The sequence below is a fragment of the Mesoplodon densirostris genome, chromosome 4 (assembly GCF_025265405.1).
Source record: "Mesoplodon densirostris isolate mMesDen1 chromosome 4, mMesDen1 primary haplotype, whole genome shotgun sequence".
NCBI classification, from domain to species: domain Eukaryota; kingdom Metazoa; phylum Chordata; class Mammalia; order Artiodactyla; family Ziphiidae; genus Mesoplodon; species Mesoplodon densirostris.
In genome coordinates, this window is record NC_082664.1 from 87,440,987 (window position 1) to 87,463,561 (window position 22,575).

At 47.2% G+C, this 22,575-nt stretch overlaps 1 protein-coding gene across 1 annotated transcript in view; it reads right to left on the bottom strand.

Annotated features, from left to right (window-relative positions):
• Positions 1–1,788: 1,788 nt before the first annotated feature.
• The window catches only part of VPS39 (VPS39 subunit of HOPS complex), a 48,993-nt gene continuing 28,206 nt past the window's right edge, over positions 1,789–22,575 (bottom strand). The window contains exons 9-25 of the mRNA XM_060096670.1: positions 22,366–22,486; positions 22,133–22,253; positions 18,731–18,860; positions 13,697–13,839; positions 11,571–11,714; positions 10,969–11,110; positions 10,223–10,309; positions 9,821–9,894; positions 9,396–9,494; positions 8,641–8,758; positions 8,018–8,146; positions 6,874–6,976; positions 6,606–6,651; positions 5,546–5,695; positions 5,246–5,380; positions 4,898–4,989; positions 1,789–3,853 (exon numbers count right to left, since the gene is read on the bottom strand). Of these exons, the coding sequence (XP_059952653.1) occupies positions 3,778–3,853; positions 4,898–4,989; positions 5,246–5,380; positions 5,546–5,695; positions 6,606–6,651; positions 6,874–6,976; positions 8,018–8,146; positions 8,641–8,758; positions 9,396–9,494; positions 9,821–9,894; positions 10,223–10,309; positions 10,969–11,110; positions 11,571–11,714; positions 13,697–13,839; positions 18,731–18,860; positions 22,133–22,253; positions 22,366–22,486 (1,910 nt within the window). The 3' untranslated portion in view covers positions 1,789–3,777. The remainder of the gene's footprint in view (positions 3,854–4,897; positions 4,990–5,245; positions 5,381–5,545; positions 5,696–6,605; positions 6,652–6,873; positions 6,977–8,017; positions 8,147–8,640; positions 8,759–9,395; positions 9,495–9,820; positions 9,895–10,222; positions 10,310–10,968; positions 11,111–11,570; positions 11,715–13,696; positions 13,840–18,730; positions 18,861–22,132; positions 22,254–22,365; positions 22,487–22,575) is intronic.

Genomic DNA, 22,575 nt, shown 5'->3' on the forward strand with positions numbered 1-22,575 from the left:
GGAGGTGGGGTTTGACCAGCTCCAGGGAGTGACTGGAGCCCAGTGTCCTCTAGCAGGAGGGACTTTAGACCCTCTCAAAGAGGATGAGGAACTGGCACTCTGGTTCCCACACCTAGCCCCTGGTTATCATGGGGCTGCTTATGGAAAATAGATGCCTGCGCCTTACTCCCCAGACCATTTGATTTAGAGGGTGTGGCTAGAACCCAGGTGTTCGTACTTCCAACAAGCCTTTTAGATGATGCAGACACAGGTGGTCCAGGGAACAGCAGAGCCAGAAAGTGCTGCATCAGGGGCTTAGTTTCCCCCAGCTATCAGAAGAGACTCAAACTAACACCTTTCAAGTCCCACCTTCCCCACAGCTCTTAAGCAGAAACATGGAAATCTCTGGTTCCCCACAGTGTTTCATCTGGACTCAAAGGTGTTTCTAATCCCTCAGGGCCTCTCTCATTTGTTCCCCAAACACTGAGAGGCTGCTGTGTGCCAGACACTGCACTAGGCCCTGGTCCAAAGGTGAGGAGGGCCCAACCGTATCCTGAAGAAATTCAGACTCGTGATTCCCCACTGTGGCTTCTAACCAGGACCCCTTCCTGAATCCGTGGAAATACCTGGATGGTCCAGGAACAGAAGTAGGGATATGGTCAGGTGGTATCGATAAGGGCAGGTAAAAACCGGCCTGCCTGTCCTTAAGCTACTAGAGATAAAGGCTTTAGAGGGTCCCCTTTGACCATCGTGAGCCTTAGGCTGCAGGTGGTGTGTGATGCTCCCTTTTCTGCAGACCTCAGCCACCTAGGTGGCCAAGACAGGCAGTTTCTGGAAGAAAGGATCGCTAGGGCAGCGAGCTGTTGGGAGATACATTTCTTTACCTCAACCAAGACCCAGTCATCTCCACTCTCCTCCCCAGTGCCCAAGTTGGGAGACTGAAAAGATGACATTCCAAAATGAGGTGATTCAACTCTGAAATGAACTCTGCAGGCAAGTTCAGACCAGAAATTCCCAGAACTGCTGTTGGCAAGGTCCCAAGGGGGAGGGCCTGTTTCTGCTTAATTTGGAGCATGAGGCCAAGACCTGTGCCGGGGTCTCAGAAGTGCCAGAGTTCTAGCCTCTTAGTGACCTGTATGCACAATGTGGAGGCCCACGGAGCCACAGCAGGGGAGCCTGAGGGAGGGACACGGAGCTAGCTGGGGGCAGAGCCAGGCCTGGTGTCCAGGACCCCTGACTGATTAGAGTGCTTTCTGGGCTGTACCACACTCTCTCCTGGAAGTCATCGGCCCCATGCCTCAAGAAAGTCATACCTCTTAGTCCCAGACCTTTTTTTCATCCCCAGGGAAAACTCAGGATGGCCAGAGATGGCTCCGGAGAAGGACACAGAAGGACCAGATTGCCTTTTTGGAGGTGGCCAAAGTGGACCAACACTTCTCCACTTCTCAAACATCCCTAGGTCCCTTAATCCCACCAACTCAACATCTTTCCTGCCTGTCCCAGTCATTGAGCTGCAGGAAGAGGAAGAGGCACAAGGCCCTAATATGTGAAATGAAGGGCAAGTAGTCTGGGTCAGCTAGAGCTGCAGTGTCTGCTAGCACTTTTGTGATGCTGGAAATGTTCTGTATCTGTGCTGTCAATATCAGCTACACACTAACTGTACTGGACGGCACACATCAACACAGCAGTGTTATACTGACTTTTTTTCTCAGTCACTAATTGGATTAGTCTTCTCGATTATTAACGTCTCATTGTTATTTTCATCAAATCCCACAGGAAAGGGGGAAAAAGAGACCCAGACAGGCTTGCTTTCGTACTTCATGATGTTTATTATGAGAGATCTTCGTCGTCCTCACTACAGAGCTTTCATCTCCAGCCTTCTCCACACCTCCACAGAGGGCAGAGAGTCCAGGGAAGGAGAATGGAGTTCAGGAAAACTGGGTCATTTATGTATTCCAGAAGGGAAGGAAACACACATTCTTCATTCTACTGCTTCAAACACGTGTGCCACACAGGTAGGGAGATACACACACCGCAGGCGGGGAAGGCAGGGTGCTCGGGGCGGGGCCAGTTTCTGCAGCTGCTCCCAGCGGAAGCTCAGTCCAAGCCGCTGCAAACAGGGCCCCGGGCAGCACTGCATCTCAGCGGGGGTGTGGCCAGTGGGACATGGATCTTGTGAAGCACTGCTCGGCCTCCCAAACCTGAGCAGAGTGCCCTGCCTCTGTGAACGATGCTGACGGCCCTCACTCCGTCCCTTCAGACCCCCTGCAGAGAGCGTGCCTGGGAGGAGCCTCATCTACACCAGCAAGTCAGGCTACAACACAGGCCCCAGACAGCACGGTGCTGAAGTTTCGAAAGGATCTCATGTCAAGGACAGGCCACTAGAACAGTGTCAGTATCGGGTGCTGTCACATACCCTCATTACTGTTAGAAACACTGGGGTAACAAGACGATGCATCTACAAAATCCCCAGTAGGACAGGATGCAGGGCCGCAGTCCCTGTGTCCTCAGCCTGCAGTGCTAGGCACCCCTCCTGTGGGCTCTAGAGCCCCGTGGGAGGCAGGGTCTCCTCCAAACACAAACAAGTGCCTAGCGGATCTGGCAGTGAGTTATGTCACAAACTCCTGCTGCCAGCAGCTCGGCTCTCGGCTGTCCCCAAGCACCTCACAAGCACGCCCTACATCACGTCAGTGTCAGTTCCTGATCTGATCGTTCTCTGTGTGTAGCAGAGATCCACCTACCTACCATATCCCAGAGCCATCCTCCAACCCCTGCAAAACAAAGCTGGAGAACAATGGCCAGGCCAAGGTGTAAGGTAGGCGGATGACACTGGCTGGGAAGAGAAAGGTGCCCAGAGCACAAAGCACTCTGCTCAGAAAGCCTAAACCAACCTGCCCTGGGTGGCTGGTGGATGAACCAGGAGCAGGGGCCTCTGCGGACACCTGCCAAGAGGTCACATACCCAGGGCAGCCCACCGTTAGAGCAGCCGTCACACTCGGCCCTGAGGGACCGAGAATGAGGCTCTCCTAAGCTTCCAGGCACAGTGCATACAGTCCAGGGAGAATCTATTTACAACACACCTGACAATCGAGCAATGTGTTCCTAGAAACTGGGACTTCCTCTTGCTTCTCATTTTACCTTGTTTAAAATACTAGTTATTCCCGGTGTCAGGAAAATAGGAGAGAAAGCCTGGGTGGAGAAGTGGGGGGTGAGATAAAGGAAAAAAATAAGTAGAAAGTGAAGGAGACTGAAAAATAAAGAGCCGAGTGGGGAGACTGGTGGGGGGACACAGGGTCAGTGACTACAAAGTGACCAGCATTACCTAGAGGACGGGCCATTTGGTCTTTGCAGCCAGAGGAGCTCTGGTACTCCAGGCCTTCAGGCAGCCGAGCTGAGGGCTCCTGTGAAGTCCTGCATGTATCTTAATAGAAAACTTGGAATAAACAACCCCAGGGTTGCAAACACCTGAGACAGTTTCCTTATTCGGGTGATTGGAATGCAAAGACAGGATGGTGCCCTTCCCCATCTCCTCCTGTCCAAGCAGGTATAAAATTCTCCGGAATTGCCTGCAACATAATGGTATATAAGGTGTAACTAATTGCTTTCTCTATTAAAAGTCTGGCAACGCCAGAGCACAAGTCTCTTTGATTCAGAGATGTTCCACGGCACAAGGTAGCCAGTAGTGTCCAAATGGGGAGACTCCTGGTGGTGGCAGCAGCCCCCGATTCCCCAGGCCGGGGCTCTCCCCGCCTCTGGGATAGCCGAGCTGTCCGCTGCTCAGTCTTCGGCTTGCTGGCCTCAGGTGTCAGCTGGGTTGACCTCTTTGGAGCAGAAATAGTGCACGACCACCCCATTGGGGTATCTTGCAAATGCACTGCAGGGAAGGAAAATGACCTGGGAGTGAGGACTGCCTCTAAGAGAGGACCACTTCTTACCGGAAAAGGCACCTTACCGGGTGCCATTCCAGAAGCCGCCCACCCTAACCACAAAGAGCAGCCTGGCATCTCTGGATTTACGTAGTCACCATCTCTGTCAAATATCCGAAGAGAGGATGAGGTCCACGCCATTTGAGCGCATGGGGATATTTCTTACTGTCATCAACGTGCAAGCATAGGCAGATGGGGCAGTACACCAGCCTGGCTCAGCAGCGGCTGAGACCCGACTGCTCATCAGAACAAGTTTCGGGCTAATTTTTTTTTTTTTAATGTTTGTTTATTTATTTGGTTGCATCAGGTCTTAGTTGCAGCAGGTGGGCTCCTTAGTTGCGGCATGTGAACTCTTAGTAGCAGCATGCATGTGGGCTCTAGTTCCCTGACCAGGGATCAAACCTGGACCCCCTGCACTGGGAGTGCGGAGGCTTATCCACTGCGCCACCAGGGAAGTCCCTTGGGCTACTTGTAACAAAGGATAGCGAGTCTTTCTAAAGAAAAGGATTCTTCCAGCCATATAAGAAAAAGGACACATCATTCTTCTTGGGAGGAAGGGGACTGACTGGAGTACATGCCTTAAAACAGAATGATGCTGCCTAGGAGTCCGCTCCAGTCAGGAGGCAGCAGGTTGACAGACCTGTTTCGTCCTTCAGAGGGTGTGTCCTTAAAAGAGAAGGGCTTCCTGCCCACATGCAGCTCTCACACCCCCGCTGGCTACATCACAGTGTTTAGCTGCCAGAGGGGAAGGGCTTGATGGGCAAGGAGTCAAGAGCTCCATGCCATACATTTCAGGCCTTTAAACTCTCAAACCCCCTCCACACCCCCGTCAGACAACGTGGCCTGCCCTCTGGAGCCTCAAGAACGAAAAGCGGTCCGGATAGTCTGCAGCTGCGCTTTCCTCTTTGGTTAAGGGGCATAGGGACATTTAAATCCAGCCTGAGTGTGACCCACATCAGAGCCGACAATGCATAGCTGTGGATGAGGCTCACCTGTTCCCAATTTTCTTCTTACACACCATGCACACCTTCTCCTCTGTGATGATGCACTTCACCTGCTGGTGTAAAATCCGCTCTTCCTGGACCTGGGAGCAGAGAGATTGGGGGAAAGTCCCACCGTCCAGCAGGTATTTAGAACAGAAGGAAGGGCCGGCACTGTCTCATTTCCCAGCCCCCAGAGACTCCCCTAATGGAAACACCTGCATTTAAATGCCCAGTTGGTGACCGATCAGCTTGAACTAGAGTTCAAAAGCGTAAAGCTCTGCCTTTATCTACAGGGGACGTGGTAACTGTCTCACACTGAAAAGTACACGCCTGCCCTCGTGTCTGAAAGGCTCATACCCTCAGGAACTCTGCATGGAGAAGGTTCTTGAGCACTTGATTGAACCGTTTCTTTTGTGCATTCTCTTCCAAGACCTTTTCCAGAAAGATGCGTATATCGTTAATCTGAGTGTTCGCTGGCAGAAGGTTGATGGCCTGGGGACGGGAAGAGAGAAGGGAATAGGGTGAGGCAGGACACGAGTGAGACTGAGGAAATGACTGACGTCACGGAGCCCTCGAACTCCAGTCCCTCCTCTGGCCCCTCTTCTCATTCCATGCTGTCCACACGCGCCCTCCGTCTCCCTGAGAAGAACTCCTGACCTTGGTGGTATCCAGTTTGCCATGGTGCAGCTCGAGGACCTGCAGGGCGGCTTGGAGGTTGGCTTGTGGCTCCAGCAGTTCCAGCTTGATTGGCCCCAGGCAGTGAACACTGGGCGGGGACAGGTACATCCGGAGCAGGGACAGATACACCTGTCTCATACACAACAAGCCACGCACGTCAGGTTGGCAGCAACCCTCCCAGAACCCCCAGTGTGACCACACCTAAAGGCAAGAGGGTTGGTCTATAGGAACAGCTGTCACGGAGCATTTAAAACTCATCATTTTTCACCTTTTAAAAAATTTTGTAAAGTCAGTCAACTGAAGATGTCAAAAATTAAAGATTGTGTTCTCCCTGAGAGAAAAAAAATCAAATGCCTTGTATTTGTTTTGCATTACATTGTTAACAAAATGACTCAAAGAGATCCCTCATTTCCTTTGGCTTTGAAGGCTGAGACCCTGCCACGTATTAGCAGGTGAGGATTACCCAAGATGAGATGCTGCATCTCCTACTGGTACCCGTACCACAGAGTTTCTCAGCCTCAGCACTCAGTATTCTGGGCCGAATAATTCTTTGCTGCGTCTGTGCTGTGCACTGTTTAACAGCAACTCTGGCCTCTATCTCCTAGATTCCAGTAGCACCCCTACCCCCAGTCATGGCCACCAAAAACGTCTTTGTACATTGACAGATCCATGTGCAATCTAGACAGAGCACACGTGTGCACCTTACCAGAACCATCAGATGTTCCTTCTCAACAGGCTGACCACATAAATTGATTACACAAGTCAGCATTTTTTCGAGAGTAAAGGGGCAGGGGTGCTAGGAATAATCACACGGACGACGACAGATGTAAGCCAGAACCATCCCAAGCAAACCAGGATCATGGTCACGCTGCCTCTACCTCAACACGCACGTGCAAAACCAATCAGCGCATTGACCCATAACCTGTCTTATCTTAGCAATTCATACCAGGGTCACCTGTGGCCAAACCAGAGGGGTTAGCTATGCTAAGCGGGACAGTGCAATGCACCCGTGCTCCCTGGGGCCAGGGTCACTACTTACATCTTTGTTGCCATCTTTATTTTGGTCATAATGCTTGTGGCAGTACCTGCAAGGGAGAAAGTGGTCAGACAAGGCCACGTCTAGAGACAGCGCATCGATGCTGCCTGCGTGAGCAGCCTAACGACAGCAAAATTGGGAGCCAGCACACGAGGTGATGCTCGCTCCTGCTGAAGGGTGGAGGGGTGGCTCTCTTAGCCTCTCACGCCTCTCATCTCTCTGGGGGGCCTCTTTTAGACCCTTGCAAGGTGGGATGACAGGGTCAACGTACTCTTCAGCCATTCTCGTATCCTTCAGGATGTGGACATAGATAAAGAGAGCTTGTTCGTGTTTCCCCATGCGTCCCAGCAAGAGAGCACGCTCTTCTAAGAGGCCTGTGGGGAAAAAGGTGTATAAGTAACCATCATCCCCATTAGGCAAGCCCAAGGCCAGGGGCTAAGCTATTAGAGGAATGGATATTGGGGAAATATAAAAGGGGAAAAAATATTTTTATTACTTGGGATTTTTTCAAGGAGAAAATTACTAAAATTTTTAAAAGGGAAGAGGGGAAAGAGCTATTTTAGGAGGTACTTTATCCCATCTTTTTTGTGATTGCTTATAAATGGGCAACGACACTTGATGATCAGCCAAGTGCATAATAAGCACCTACAATGTACCAGGCACTTCAGCGAGGTAAACAGACACCTGGTCTCTGCTCTCATGGAGCTTATACATCAGACAGACGTGTGTCTTTTTTCAGACATACGTCTGTCTGATGTATAATTAGACATTATGCCAGATTGTAAAAACTGTTAACCAATGAACTTCGCCAAGAATACGTACTGAAGCAAGAAACAGCTTTCAACCTGGCCATCAGTTAGCATGTGGTGGGGCTTCCCTAGTGGCACAGTGGTTAAGAATCCGCTTGCCAGTGCAGAGGACACGGGTTCAAGCCCTGGTCCGGGAAGATCCCACATGCCGCAGAGCAACTAAGCCCATGTGCCACAGCTACTGAGCCTGCGCTCTAGAGCCCGCGAGCCATAACTACTGAGCCCACGTGCCACAACTACTGAAGCCCACGCGCCTAGAGCCCGTGCTCTGCAACAAGAGAAGCCACCGCAATGAGAAGCCCGCGCACCGCAACGAAGAGTAGCCCCCGCTCGCCGCAACTAGAGAAAGCCCGTGTGCAGCAATGAAGCCTCAACGCAGCCAAAAATAAATAAATAAATAAAAATTAGCATGTGGTTCATACCCAAAAGAGACTCCTCTCAAACAAAACTGAGCCTTCAGAGGGGAAAGAACAGGAGCACAGGCCTGAAACATGTGGTTTTTCCCAGGCCCAACCTTTTGGAGGGCTGGGGAACTGGTAAAAGGGAAAGATCCGTTTTTGCATTACCTTCTGCTAAAGTGGCTCTGGACCTAAGCCAGACACTCACCATCAAAAGGAAAATCACAGATGAGCCGGCCTGGGTCATAGTAGCTAGAAATTTCCAAGAACTTAAGGAGCTTCCGTCGGTATTCTCCCAGCTCTCCTTCTTCCTCACCAGCAGGGACTGGAGTTTTGCCTTGAAGGAAAACCATGCTCAGCATGAAAGGATGCTGTCGGGCAGCAATGTGGGGTCATTAAGAAAGACGAGAGGGATGGGATTCAATACTCAGAAAGGGCCTCCATGGTGGTTTCCAGTTGGCCTTCTCTTAGCTTATGGTCTCTACATGGCCCCCAAACATCAGCTTGAGGTAAGAAAAAAAAACCAAGCTGCATAGAGAAGCACTCTGCTAGACAAACCTGTTTCTTATCAGCACAGGTGTCACTCTGCGGACAGATCTGCTCCTTCCCCACCACCAGGGGTGACGCCCAGGGAAGCTAAGAGGTGCCCAGATCCGGACACCAGTCCCTGAGTCTCACCTGCGGGGTCACTTAGCTGCCCTGGCTCCTCTGAGGCACTGCCTGCCCACCTGGGCCTACAGAGAAGGTCTGCTCCCCTAAACCACCCACGGCACCCTCAGGTCCAGCTCTCCTCTAAGGCCTGGGGCCACCCCGCTTTCCAAGAACTGGTACCTGCAGGGAAGGACAGGAGATACTCCTTCATCAGACCTTGCACCTTCTCACAGTACAGCTGGATCAGGCAGTTGTGGAACCGAGAGCCCGTCTCCTCCCAAACGTGGATGACGTGTTCCTGAGGCAAGATACAGGTCTGCCTGGTACCCTCTGTGCTGTGACCCAGCCCATCGCCCAGGCTCCCTCACATTTTTAAGGCCCAAGAGGTCCAGATTGTCCCTTAATTAGGCCACAAATATTACCAAGGGATAGCTCTTCTAAAACCACTGGGAAATTTCACAGTACAACCCAGCAATATCAGGAATTATTGTCTTGATTTCCAATCGAAGCTCCTTTATTAACTCTGTCTCATAATCCTCCAAATCAGCCCATGTAATTAAGGTTGAATATTTGCGTTCTGGTACTTAGGACTGGTTTGTTGTCCTTCGGTCACAGTTGAGTCTGGCTGTACAAATGTGGCTTTGAAATGTTTTTCTCCAACATCCTTCTCTTTTATCTCTCTGAACGTCATCTTTAGAAGGTAGCATCTTTAAATCTTTAGAAGATAGCATCAAAAAGTGACATCTCCAGCTTGGTCTACTGGGATCTCTGTCTTCAGAGGATATTGCATTCCTTACATTCCTTACAATTCCTTCCTTACATTCCTTCCAATCCCCAAGGGACACAAACCCTAATCTGAACTGGCTAATCACTGACGCATGCAGTCCTGGATCCTGGGTTTGAAGCTTTTTAGTTCAGATCAAAAAATACCTTACCAGATAAGGAACTGCCAGACCCTTAAAATTCTCCACTAAGAAGCCAAGCACTCGGTCTCGTGGCAGAGACTCCACCTCTGGGAGGTCCTCAGTAAATATCTGTTGGAACAAAACCCAAGTTCTAGCAGCAGAACCATCTGATGGCAATTCTTCCAAACGCACATGTGCACAAGTGTAGGGTCAAGTGGACAGACACTGTATGGGAAGGGTATCTGTGGCCAGTTACTATGGGACAGACTAGGTCTCAGGTCTCCTGGCACCTGCACCAGGCTCTTTCCACTCCACTCATTGCTGTTCCATGTTTCCCAGTCTTTGAAACACCAGAGAACTGCATGAATCCTTCCTCCCCCTCCATCCACTGCCGTCTGAAGTAGAATCAGGACCAACCGTGGTGCCAGATAAATCCAAGGGGCTCCGTGACCTACCTTCAGCCCATCCTCTGGAAAGTCTCTCAGCACCCACACTGAGTAGGAAAAAATCAAATGCAGGTTTTCTGTGCCTAGAGGGAAAAGTCAGCAGATGAAGCCCACCCACACTGCCCACAGGACCGGGAAGGCAGATGCCCAGGTTGCCCAGGATTTATTTTCCAGAGAAGATAGCTCTGTCCAAGCACCAGTCACTCAGGGCTACTTGGGCCTACCGAGCTGGCTACACACCAAGGAGCTGTCATGGTTCCATCACCGGGGGAACTTTCACCCCAGTCAGAGGAACCCAGCTGGGTGAACACGAGGGAGGGAGGGGAATGACCAGTCGGAATCAGAAAGGGAGAGAGGTCAGGTCCACTCGCACCATCCTCTCCCTGCGCCCCTTCCACAAGCTGGACTTACCCAGATGTTGCAGGTACTGCACTGTCCTCTCATGGCCTTTCAGAGGGGAATTCGCTTTCTTGGACTGGTCCACCAGCACCTGCAGAGCTGGCCATGAAGCCCAAGAATAAGGTCATGAACCCCTTCCAGAAGGCGTATCTCCATGGAAAGTCATCACACTGTAAGCAGTTTTTGGCAGGAAAGAGGTCTTTGCAGGAGGCCCCTTTGTCTTGTCACTAACCTTAAACCAGGCACCTACATGCTCTGCTCATCTGTAGCCCTAGCACACCTTTCAAATCTTGTGATCACACAATACTTGGCCTAACTCGTTGGTTCTTTCCATAGATCAAAGAAGTAGAAATGAAGAATAAGTAATTAAAAGAGGGCCAGATCTCCTCCCTAGCTTCCCCTTCAGTAATCTTGTGAACAAACTGTGTGAACAAGATAGCATCTAAAGAAAAATCACGAGAAGGCAACAGGCCTGCACACAGTGGGGGATGGCCCCTATCTCAATGATTAACTGAGATTACTTCCCTTTTTCCCTTTGTCGAGCAGAATCTTCAGAGGGGGCTTTTGGGGCACACTGAGTCCACCATCTCCCCAGACTGCCAGCACGCTATTAAAAGCAACTTTCCTTTCTAACCAACATTTGTCTCTCTCTCGTGTATTGATTTTCGAGCGGGGAGCAGCCGGACCTGATTCGGTAACAACACCTCAGTCAAAATACAAGAGACCCTCCCAACCAAAGAAACCTCTCCTCCAGTCACCTTTCTCATGGAGCCCCTTCTTCTCGTACAGGATGATCAGTTCGCTGTACTTGTGAGCCTTCTTCAGCACGTGCTCGCTCTCTTCGATGTGGCAGTGGTTGTTCTCCAGGCGCAGCAAGGGGGCCACCAGGGCCACGTTCGTCTGCAGAGGAGGCAGGATTTCAGCAGAAGCTGCTTCCTGGGGAGCCCGCCCCTTCCCCAGCCCCGGCCTGCTTCAGGCTGAAACACCAGGGGTGTGACAAGCAAGAGACAGCAAACAACCCTTTGCCAGGACTACAGGCAGTACCTTGTAAAGCATTTATGCTCTTTCAAACAACATGTTTCAAGGGGTTTTTTTGGGAGAGGGAGGGTAAAGAAAGGGGAAATTTTCTTTGGGGAAATACTGTCCCTGTTCACCTCGTAGCACTAACCCCCATCTTAGCAGAGAAGACCAGCCCACTGTAAGATTCTGGGTCAACATCTCGCCGTATCCCCTCAATTCCAAGAAGCTCACAGACGTCAGGCCAAGAGTAGCTGGTTCCTGTCATCAAAGGCTTCACTCTTACCAGGGGCAGGGACCCCAGAGTAGGGGACTGTGGGGACCCGAGTGCTGGAGAACTCACATGGAGGTAGCACTTGAGCAGGGTGGTGTCGATGATTTGCAGCAGCTTCTTCTTGGATTTGATGGTAGGAGTGCCTTCCATGAGCGGGGAGGTGCTAGACTGGTGATCAGAGTCATTCAGCTTCTTGACCAATTGGCTTCGTTTCTGCCAAGGCCAAAAATGCGGGGTCAAGGCCAGGACTAAATCTTTCTTTATCACCCGAGCTACTAGGCAATTCCAAATACGTCTAAATCAGCTCACACTTACCCACCGTGATCCCACATTAGCATTCAATTTTTATCAGGGATCAAAATAGATGACCACCAAATCACCAGACACAAAGACAATTATCTACTGAGTATTTACTACAGACCAGGCACTATGCCAAGCACTTTATATATTATCTTATTGTAAACCTAAAACAAATGCAGGTAATATTAGCCCCATTTTATAAGTGAAGAACCTAAGGCACAGATATTAGATACCTCCTAAGTGGCAGAGGCATATTTCAAATTAGGGTCTGATTCCAAAGCCTGTGTTCTTTTCTTTTTTTAAATCAACTTTATTGAGGTATGTTATATACAATAAAATGTATCCCTCAAAAGTATACTATCAGATGCGTTTTGACAGATATATACATGCATGTAACCACCATCCCAATCAAAAAATGAAACATTTCTTTTACCCCTGAAAGTTCCCTTGTGCTCTTCCCAAAGAATCTCACCCACCCTCTACCCCCACTGATCTGATTTCTATCACTAGAGATTACTTTTCCCCTGTTCTCGAACTTTATATAAACGGAATCATCCACTTTGTACCATTTTATGTCTGACACGCCCATGGTCTAATTTGTTCTACCAACTCTCTGGCACAATGCTCATGTCAGTTATCTCCACATATTCCAAGCTCAGTGGAGAAGGCCAGGGAAAAATGTATGCTTGGAGTCCCCTAAAGCTAAGATGTTGAAAATAGAGGGTTTTCTGTGATGCCACACGCTTGGGAGACTTTCAGCCCCGGGAACCATTTTTCACGTGGCTCACGGGGTGTGCAGTATGCAGACAGAGGCAAGTTTCTGTGCTCCTTGCGGGCTGCCAGCCACCCCTGAAGTCCAATGTCAAGGAAATGCCAAGGCAATGGATGCCTGACTGGACCTGTGGGACACCCACTGACCCAGAAGCAGGTGATGGGAAGCTGGCTTACAATTTTCCTAGCAATACTTTTCATGCCCATCCAGAGGACCCCTTACAAAGGTCAGCAGAACACTTTTGGGAAAAAAATTTAGTAAGTTCTCTGACTCTGAGTGGGTGCACAGGAAATAAATAAATAAATAATTTAAACAAATATTTAAATAAATTTAAATAAATAAATAAATTTAGTGAGTTCTCTGACTCTGAGTGGGTGCACAGAAATGTAGGGTTCAGAGGCTTCAATGGAGACATTAGTTTTAGTGCTGACATGAAAATTTCACTTATCTGCCCATAACATTAAATTGAAAATAATTTAAATCTAAATACTCCCCCTAAAATAAAACATGTTATAGAAGAATATTTAATGACAGGGAAGGACTTTCCTAATATGTGCCTAAATGTTTTAAAAGTAAGCTGTAAAATAATATATAGCTTGATATCCATTTGTAATAAGTAAACCAATATATAAATAAACAAAAATTATTCACAGGTACAAATAAAAGTCTGGAAGGACAACACTAAAATGTTAGTTAATTTTCTCTGGGTGGTAGAGCTATAGGTGATTTTTATTTTTGTTTTATACTTTTCTGTGTTTTCCAAGTTTGCTGCATAGAGCAGATATTTTTTTCCGAAAGTATATATGTTCCCAAAAAGTTTGTTTTAAAAAAATGTATTCTTTTCTATCAACTAAACTTTTCTCTTTTTAGTTCCTATAATAGCTTAGTGTGAATTTACCATGAACTGAATGTGTTTCCTGGTATCAGGATTTGGCAAAAAAGAGCTCAATACTATTGTTAAGCAGGGAGATGAAGCAGAAAAAAATGTGCCCCCCCCACACTTCAATAGTGTTCATTTATGGAATACCTGTGGCATTACAGAAGGCCCCCAGTTCCCCGCCATAGAGAAGCAGGTACTGGAACTTCCAGGTAAACTCTTCCATATACTTCTGTATATACCTACCTGTGTCAGGTAGTCAATCAGAGCTAAGTGAGCCTTCTCCAACTCAGCCCCAGAGAGCACAGGCAGCGGGTTAGGATACTGTAGCTGCTTCCTGTAGTCTGTGGGTAGCAGGTCTGGGTACAGGCCCATCACATGTGTAGGATCTACATGGAAGGTAAACATGATTCCCCAGAAAGGAACACAGCAATTTATGGACAAACTAAAACAAGACTAGTTCTACAGTAATATAAGTTCCAGATTGACTTTTTAAAAGGAATGACTCCTGGGGCTTCCCTGGTGGCGCAGTGGTTAAGAATCCACCTGCCAATGCAGGGGACATCGGTTCGAGCCCTGGTCCGGGAAGATCCCACATGCCGAGGAGCAACTAAGCCCGTGCACCACAACTACTGAGCCTGCGCTCTACAGCCCGCGAGCCATAACTACTGAAGCCTGCGTGCCACAACTACTGAAGCCCGCGTGCCTAGAGCCCGTGCTCCACAACAAGAGAAGTCACCACAATGAGAAGCCCGCGCACTGCAACGAAGAGTAGCCCCTGCTCACCGCAACTACAGAAAGCCAGCGCACAGCAACGAAGACCCAACGCATCCAAAAAAAAAAAAAAAAAAGAATGGCTATTACCAAAAAGACAAGAAATAACAAGTGTTGGTAAGAACGTGGAGAAAAGGGAACCCTTATGCACTGTTGGTGGGAATGTAAATTGGTGCAGCTACTAGGGAAAACAGTATGGAGGTTCTTCAAAAAATTAAAAATAGAACTACCATACAATCTAACAATTCCACTTCTGAGTATTTATCCAAAGAAAATAAAAACACTAATTCAAAAAAATATATGCACGCTAATGTTTACTGCAGCATTATTTTTGCCAAGACATGGAAGCAACCTAAGGGTCCATCGATACATGAATGGGTAAAGAAGATGTGGCATATATATATATGCACACAATGGAATGTTAGTCATAAAAAGGAATGAAATTTGCCATTGGCAACAACATGGATGGACCTAGAGGGTATTATACTATGTGTGATAGATTTTTAAATCTGAATTGGCTCATGTGCAGCTGGTAAGTGGGAGAATGGTGTAGGTACGAGGCAAAAGTTGTTTTGGTTGGTATGCAATTTTCCCCAGCTTGTTAATGTTTTGAAGTGACCAGGGGCAAGCTTTCTTACAATTAATGAGAAACCTTAACACATACAGGAAGATCTAAAGAAAAGAGCTGAAAATCCTATAAAAGTACCCTCTTTTAGTGCAAGTAATGGCTGATTAGTAGCTTCAAAAACCACTATACTTTCTACTAAGTTAAGCCATCTGGGGAAGATGAGAGTAAAAATGAAGCAAAGATGTTTCCTCCCCATTAATTGTTTTGGAGGTCTCATAAAGAAGTCTGCACCCAGGATCAGATTTTTTACTTTGATGAAACTATTAGAAGCAAATGTTCTCAAAGATCTTATCTCAAAAGAGAAAGCACAGCCCCAGAGTTTAAGATAGCAAAGGACTCTCATGATGGGTACCAAAAACAGTGGGAATTTCATTTTAGTAGGACAGTTATTTTTATTAGTGTTCTAGTTACAAAGATGCCTAGGATTTGAGAGGTCTGCTCCAATCTTATCTGCCCCTTAAGTCCTGTTATTTTTCATATTCGTTATAGAACATAAGGTTCTGCAGGACCACATTCAAGGAATTATAGCAAAAATGCCTGTACCTCGATACATATAAAAAAGGGCACCCTGGGTGCCACATGAATATTCTGGCCATTGTAAGGGATCTAGCCTCCCTACTGTAAGCAAATAAAGGGACATTCTATTAATATATCAGTCTCATGTGTCAGGGTCAATCTGTCACTAGTGGTCTGATGATCTCTGAATATACTAAGAATATCCAGTATAGGACCTAAGGACCAGTCCTTAGATTGAAGTCAGTCAATGGAGATGCTGCCCAAAAGGCCCCAAAGGCCCAGTCAATAGCCAGCCGCCCCCAGACCACATCACCACCAGCACATACCTCCTGCTGCTGGTAAGGGTCCACTCGTGCCTTATCTTCCCTACTAGACCGCTCTTTGAAAGCAGAAATCCTGTCTGATTACTGTTGCTTGGGGCCCAGCAGAATGCACTGCACTCTCTTAAGAGCTCAGTATATATTTGTGGAGTGAACAAGTTAAAAAGTAGTAGCTTCGGGCTTCCCTGGTGGCGCAGTGGTTGAGAGTCCGCCTGCTGATGCAGGAGACGCGGGTTCGTGCCCCGTACCGGGAAGATCCCACATACCGCGGAGCGGCTAGGCCCGTGAGCCATGGCCGCTGGGCTTGCGCGTCCGGAGCCCGTGCTCTGCGACAGGAGAGGCCTCTGCAGTGAGAGGCCAGCGTACCGCAAAAAAAAAAAAAAAAAAAAAAAAGTAGTAGCTTCATTAGGATTGATTTTAAAGTTCAAGTATTGTTGGTACATGGAAGAAGGGTCAAGTTGTTACAGCAGTTTTATCTTATTATTCCAGTGTCTTCCCAAAGAGCTGGTGGCATACTGAAAACAAATGCCCCAACTGAGTTCATTCAAAGGAAGGATGGTAAATATTTATCAATTTCAGGGTACCCAGCTTCCATCCTCCTTCTTAAGAGCAAACTATTTCATTTTGGTGAGCTCCTTCTTCCAGACCATGTGTAGTCTTGGTGGGAGAATAGTTCAGGCAACTATCTTTGCCTTTAGAAGCAGAGTATAGCCACAGCCTCCTTTCCCACCCTTAGGACAGTCAGAAGGAGTGAGACCATGACTAATCCTGGCCAATCAGATCCCTTTGATCTTGAGAAAGTGATTCAAGGATGACAAGCAGTATGGCACACATCAACATATATCCAGTCCTACATGCTTCTTTTATGTAATGCTGATACTCCTCCATCATGAGGTGGGGTCTGTGTTCCCTTGCCTTGAACTTGGAAAGCCCTTGTATATCAATAGAATACAGGAGAAGCGACCATCATAAAAGGCACTGAGGCTTTCACCTAGGCCTCCTGGATCACTCACTCCAGGAAAAGCCAGTCTCTCTGCATGAGGACACTCAAGCAACCCTATGGAGATACCCACCTGGACAAGAACTGAGGCCTGCAGCCCATAAGCAGCACCAACATGTGAACTATGAGAGTGAGCCACCTTGGAAGTAGATCCTCTAGCCCTGTCAAGACTTCAGACAAAGGTAGCCCATCCAGTACACAACTGCAACCACATGAGAGACCCCAAGCAAGAACTGCCCAGCTGAGCACTTCCCAAATTCCTAGCCAACAGATACCAAGAGAGATAACAGATGAGTTGGTATTTTAAGTCACTAACTTTTGGGGTAATTTGCTACATGGCATTAGACAGCTAATACAAGCGGATGGGGGCAACGTTTATTGAGGATGCAACAACAGGGGAGGCGGTGGCAGTAACAACTGAGGAAGTGGCCGTGCCAGTGGAGGGCTGCCTCGGCTGTCCTGGCTACAAAGGGATTACTGTCCAGCTTCCTATTTCCTGCTGGGAGGTCCTCCAGAGCAACCTTGGTTCCTACTATTCCCAAGCCTGGTTCCCCATTCATTTGGTAGGCTCCTCCACCTGCCATTCCCTTAATATTCCAATAAGCCATGCTTAATTTAACCAGATACTGTTTGAATTCTCCGGAACTGGTCTTTACTGCTCACAACCAAGAACCTTAACTGATACGGGGAGTGACCACAGTTTATTGCTGGCCAAGGTCAAGGGAAGATGGAAAAAAGGTAAACAAAGAGGAGGAAAAAAGAGGAGATAGAGAGTCAAGCCAAGTATAATTAGATTGATCTAAATTAAGCAAAAAATGGAATATACCCAAATGAAAAATTTAATAATAATAACAGCAAACACTTACCTGGCATTTATTAAGTACCACACACTGTTCTAAGCACTTTCCTGTTCTAAGCACTTGATAAAATCTTCACTGCCACACTGTGAGGTGAGTAGTATTATTCTCCCTGTTTTGCAGAGGAGAAAACTGAAGCAGAGAGAGTCCAGTCTGCCTGAGGTCAGGCAGTCTGACTCCAAAGTACCTGCTCCTCATCACAATGCTCTAGTGTCTAGAGAGCTTTTAGGGCACTGAGAAAAGAAAGGGATTTGCAGCACTGCCCTACGTGGCTCTTAAAAATGACCTACAGGCTTCCCTGGTGGCGCAGTGGTTGAGAGTCCACCTGCCGATGCAGGGGACATGGGTTCGTGCCCCTGTCCGGGAAGATCCCACATGCCGCAGAGCGGCTGGGCCCATGAGCCATGGCCGCTGAGCCTGCGCGTCCGGAGCCTGTGCTCTGCAACGGGAGAGGCCACAGCAGTGAGAGGCCCGCGTAGCGCAAAAAAAAAAAAAAAAAAAAAATGACCTACAGGTGGGACTTCCCTGGTGGTGCAGTGGTTAAGAATCTGGCTGCCAATGCAGGGGACACGGACTCAATCCCTGGTCTGGGAAGATCCCACAAACTGCAGAGCAACTAAGCCTGTGTACCACAACTACTGAGCCCACGTGCCTAGAGCCCGAGCTCTGAACAAGAGAAGTCACTGCAGTGAGAAGCCCATGCACCGCAACGAAGAGTAGCCCCCGCTCACCATAGCTAGAGAAAAGCCCGCGTGCATCAACGAAGACCCAACACAGCCGAAAATAAATTAATTAAATTAATAAATTTTTAAAAAATGACCTACTGTTGAATCCTACTAAGTTCAGGCCAGTGACTTTTGTCTAGGACAGCAGTCAATAACCACTAGATGATCAAACACACATGTGTTGACTTGAATGACTTTCTGCTACCTTCCTCTAATGGCAAGGGCAAAGCATCCCGGAAAACTGGAAGTCTGTATATGTAGGTGAGACCAGAGTCATAAGATCAGGACTGTAAATATGTAGCCACGTGGCCACCCACAGGATCCTGTTAGGTACGAGGATCAATTTAGATGAGCGTAAACTTTCCCCATTCTCAGAAGTCTGGTGTCATTTCTCCCCATCCTTTCCAGTTCCCCCTCCCTTGATTTAGTTCCTTATCCCTAGGCCATACCCACTTGTTACCTGTGCCAAGTTTAGCAAAGACCTGCATGGACTCATCAAAACGCTTCTGGCAGAAGAGGTTGAAGGCATACAAGTTCTTGATGTGATGGATCTGTTGCTGTTTTTCACTGTCGGAATCATCTTTCATTTCCTGATAAGAGAATATAATAGGTAGGAGCTCACTCACTCAACAAATATTTTTTCAGTATACACCAGGTAACAGACAATACCCTGAAACATGCTATGCCCTCACAGACTGCCCTTACATTCTAATCATAAGTCACTAGGCAATTAAAATACAATAGGGTTTCTACAAAATACCTGACCAGTACTCCTGAAAACTGTCAAGGTCATGAAAAACAAGGAAAGATTAAGAAACTGCCACAGATCAGAGGACACTAAGAATGCATGACAGCTAAATACAATGTGATTTCTGGATTTGAACCTGGAACAGAAAAAGGGACATTACTGGAAAAACTTGGTGAAATCTGAATAAAGTCTAGAGTTTCATTTAAAAACAAAAAATCAAAACAAAACATGGTGAGTGATGATAGAAGCATGTGGGTAGGGTATTCAGTCTAGTGTGAGCAGTGGGTCCAGGAAGGATCCCAGGAGGAATGTAAACTGAGACACAAAGGATGAGCTGAAGTTGGCCAGGCGAGGCTGGCAGGTGACAGACGGGAGGGGATTCCAGGCCAAGAGGACAGCACGTGTGCACAGGGCCCTAAAATGACAGAGAGAACGTGGCCTGCTCAAGGAATGAAAGACGCTTACAACAGCTGACACAGTTGGGAAAGGTCTGTTCACAGTAAAAGCCAAATAAATAGAACTACTTATTATCTCTGCTTCTTCCTTTAACCTTTTCCCCCCTTATATCCTTTTTAACCAATCTTTGCCACATTTAACTTCTTCCTTCGAAATGTCTCTCCATGTCAACTATATCCCAATTAAAAAAAAAAAAAGTCTCTCCATGTTTTCCCTCTTTTCTTTTCCTCTTCTATTGCGTTCACCCTAGCCCAGGCCATCACCAGCATGTCACCACGCTTGGGCTAAGCTCTCCTGCTTGGTGTTTTAAAGGCTCTCAAAGCCTGGCACAGCCTCCTTAGCTAGGTTATTCCCAGACATTCAAGCCACACCCTACATGCCAGTCAGGATGGGCTCCAAGCATCCTGGAAATACTTGTTTCCACACTTCTTTTTCCTTCTTTTTTTTTAGACGTTGGGGGTAGGAGTTTGTTTGTTTGTTTGTTTATGGCTGTGTTGGGTCTTCATTTCTGTGCGAGGGCTTTCTCTAGTTGTGGCAAGCAGGGGCCACTCTTCATCGCGGTGCGCGGGCCTCTCACTATCGCGGCCTCTCTTGTTGCGGAGCACAGGCTCCAGATGCGCAGGCTCAGTAGTTGTGGCTCACGGGCCTAGTTGCTCTGTGGCATGTGGGATCCTCCCGGACCGGGGCACGAACCCGTGTCCTCCACACTGGCAGGCGGATTCTCAACCATTGCGCCACCAGGGAAGCCCTGTTTTCACTTAACTTCCTCGGGCTCTGTAACTCTCCCTGTTTCCTGCTCCTGCTCCTACCTATCCTTAAAAGGTCCAACCTTAGGATGCCTTTTCCAGCCCAAAGCAAAGTTTAGTACATAACTGCCCTCTGAAAGTTTCATGTACGTTCTCTGATTAATTTAAATAAAAGATAGGTTCCTCAAGAGCTAAGATGATATCAAGCAACCTTCTTTTGTCATAGAGCAGAACACCAATAAGTACAAGCCTAGAAAAGAGAAGGGAAAATGGAAACCCACTTCCATCTTCTCTACTGAAGATTAAACAGACAACCTGCAGCAGGAAGATCACTGGAAAGACCTGAGACCTTCCTTTTAAGAAAAATAGATACTAAAAAAAGCTATGTGCTACATAATACCCTTTTTATAAAGTTCAAAAACTAAATACATATTCAATCACACAAATATATGTGAAAGATTAAACAAAAAAATTTTTAAGGGCACGATAAACACAAAGTTAGGATAATGGCTGTGTCTGGAGGGTAGGCAGAGGGATAGGATGGGGAGGGACATATAGGTTATGTACGTTATTTTTTGGGGGTAGGATGGTGGGTTCATGGGTATCATTATTTTAAAAATGAAAATAAAATAATTTAGAGCAATAGATGAGTGGGGAAAAAAACAGTAAGATGCTAAAATTAAATGGCCCAAGACAGAAACAATCTATGGTATATTAAATGTGTCTAACTACTAAGACTGGATTTTTTTTTTTTTTTTTTGCGGTATGCGGGCCTCTCACTGTTGTGGCCTCCCCCGTTGCGGAGCACAGGCTCCGGACGCGCAGGCTCCGGACGCGCAGGCTCAGCGGCCATGGCTTCACGGGCCCAGCCGCTCCGCGGCATATGGGATCCTCCCAGACCGGGGCACGAACCCGTATCCCCTGCATCGGCAGGCGGACTCTCAACCACTTGCGCCACCAGGGAGGCCCTGGATTTTTGTTTTATATCTAGAACTTATACACCCAAAATAAATGCTGCTCTTCAAAAGTATATACCATATAGAATTATAAACATATGTATTCCAAAATTTGTGCCCACTGTTTTCCTTTCAGAAGTAATTTATAAGATACGCTGAAAACTAAGTTTTCCTACTATTATCTTCAAAAAATCTCTTCTTTTTTACCAAATTAGCATTGTCCAGTTTAATGACTAAGTGAGGCTTGGAATGACTTTTAGTTGTTTCATAAAATCAAATCCACCCCTTAGAGATGACAATAATCACCACTGGGGATGTTTAAAAGAATAAAACAAGACTTGAAAGTCAATCTCCAAGAAGTGTTTTGGCAATGAGAGCATCACTGAAAGAACAGTATGGTCAGTACTTTGCTGTGAGTAACATCCCACGAGTAACATCCCATCCATTCAAGGAGAGTGAGTCTTGTGACTGCAGCCCTGCTGAATGTAGCACCCTGAGGTGGGTTCAGAATACCTTAAAGAAGGTCTGCTTACCCAAGCCCAGGAGACTACTGGTGAAAGGGATTTTGAGAGGCCCTGTAGTTGCTGCATTCAACCACACTGTAATCTTGACAGTTATCACTGTTATTTTAATGTTAACATTGTCTTTAATTTTTCAAGGCCATACCATATCTATTAAATTATTTTACTGTCCTATTAATTCTATGAAATACTATTAGTATAATTTGCATTCATTCTACATTTGACAGATAAGCAAACTGAGATAGTGAAATCATTTAGAGTCACATAGATATTTTATGGCAGGGTCAGATCCTGAATCCAAGCCCACTGACTTTCAGCTCTGTGTTTATTCCTCCAGTCCAAACTAAATAAGAACATCTAAACTAAAATCCGCTACTCTGGAGAACAATGAGGAAGGCCCATTTCTCACACCCAAATCTCAGAAACAAGACTTACTGCAAGCTGCAGAGCCAATTCAAACTGCTTGTCCTGGAGAAGCTGTTGGATTTGGGTTGCCATGGGGACTGGAATGAGTCTCCAAACAAAATGGTTGCTGGCCACATAGATAATGTTTGATCTGGAGACAGGAGTAAGAGGATTAGCAAAAGAGCGCTGGCTTTATGATAACACAGATGACTTTAAAGCTTTGCAATAATATGGCAGCTACAGTCAAGAAAGAAATTCCTTACCCTCCTGAGGTAATGAAACGGGGCCTTTGCAATTCAATGCTCTGGACCAGAAGCCTTGGCTCAAATGTCCGGATCTCCACATATCGAGGCAACACTGCAATGATGTAGGGAGGCTGGTGCTCTGCACAAGAGAGAACATCTTGAGTTGCGCTTCTGCTCTAAGCCTTTAGGGTTATGGACTGTTTCAGCTTCTCAGTTCTAAGCTGCACT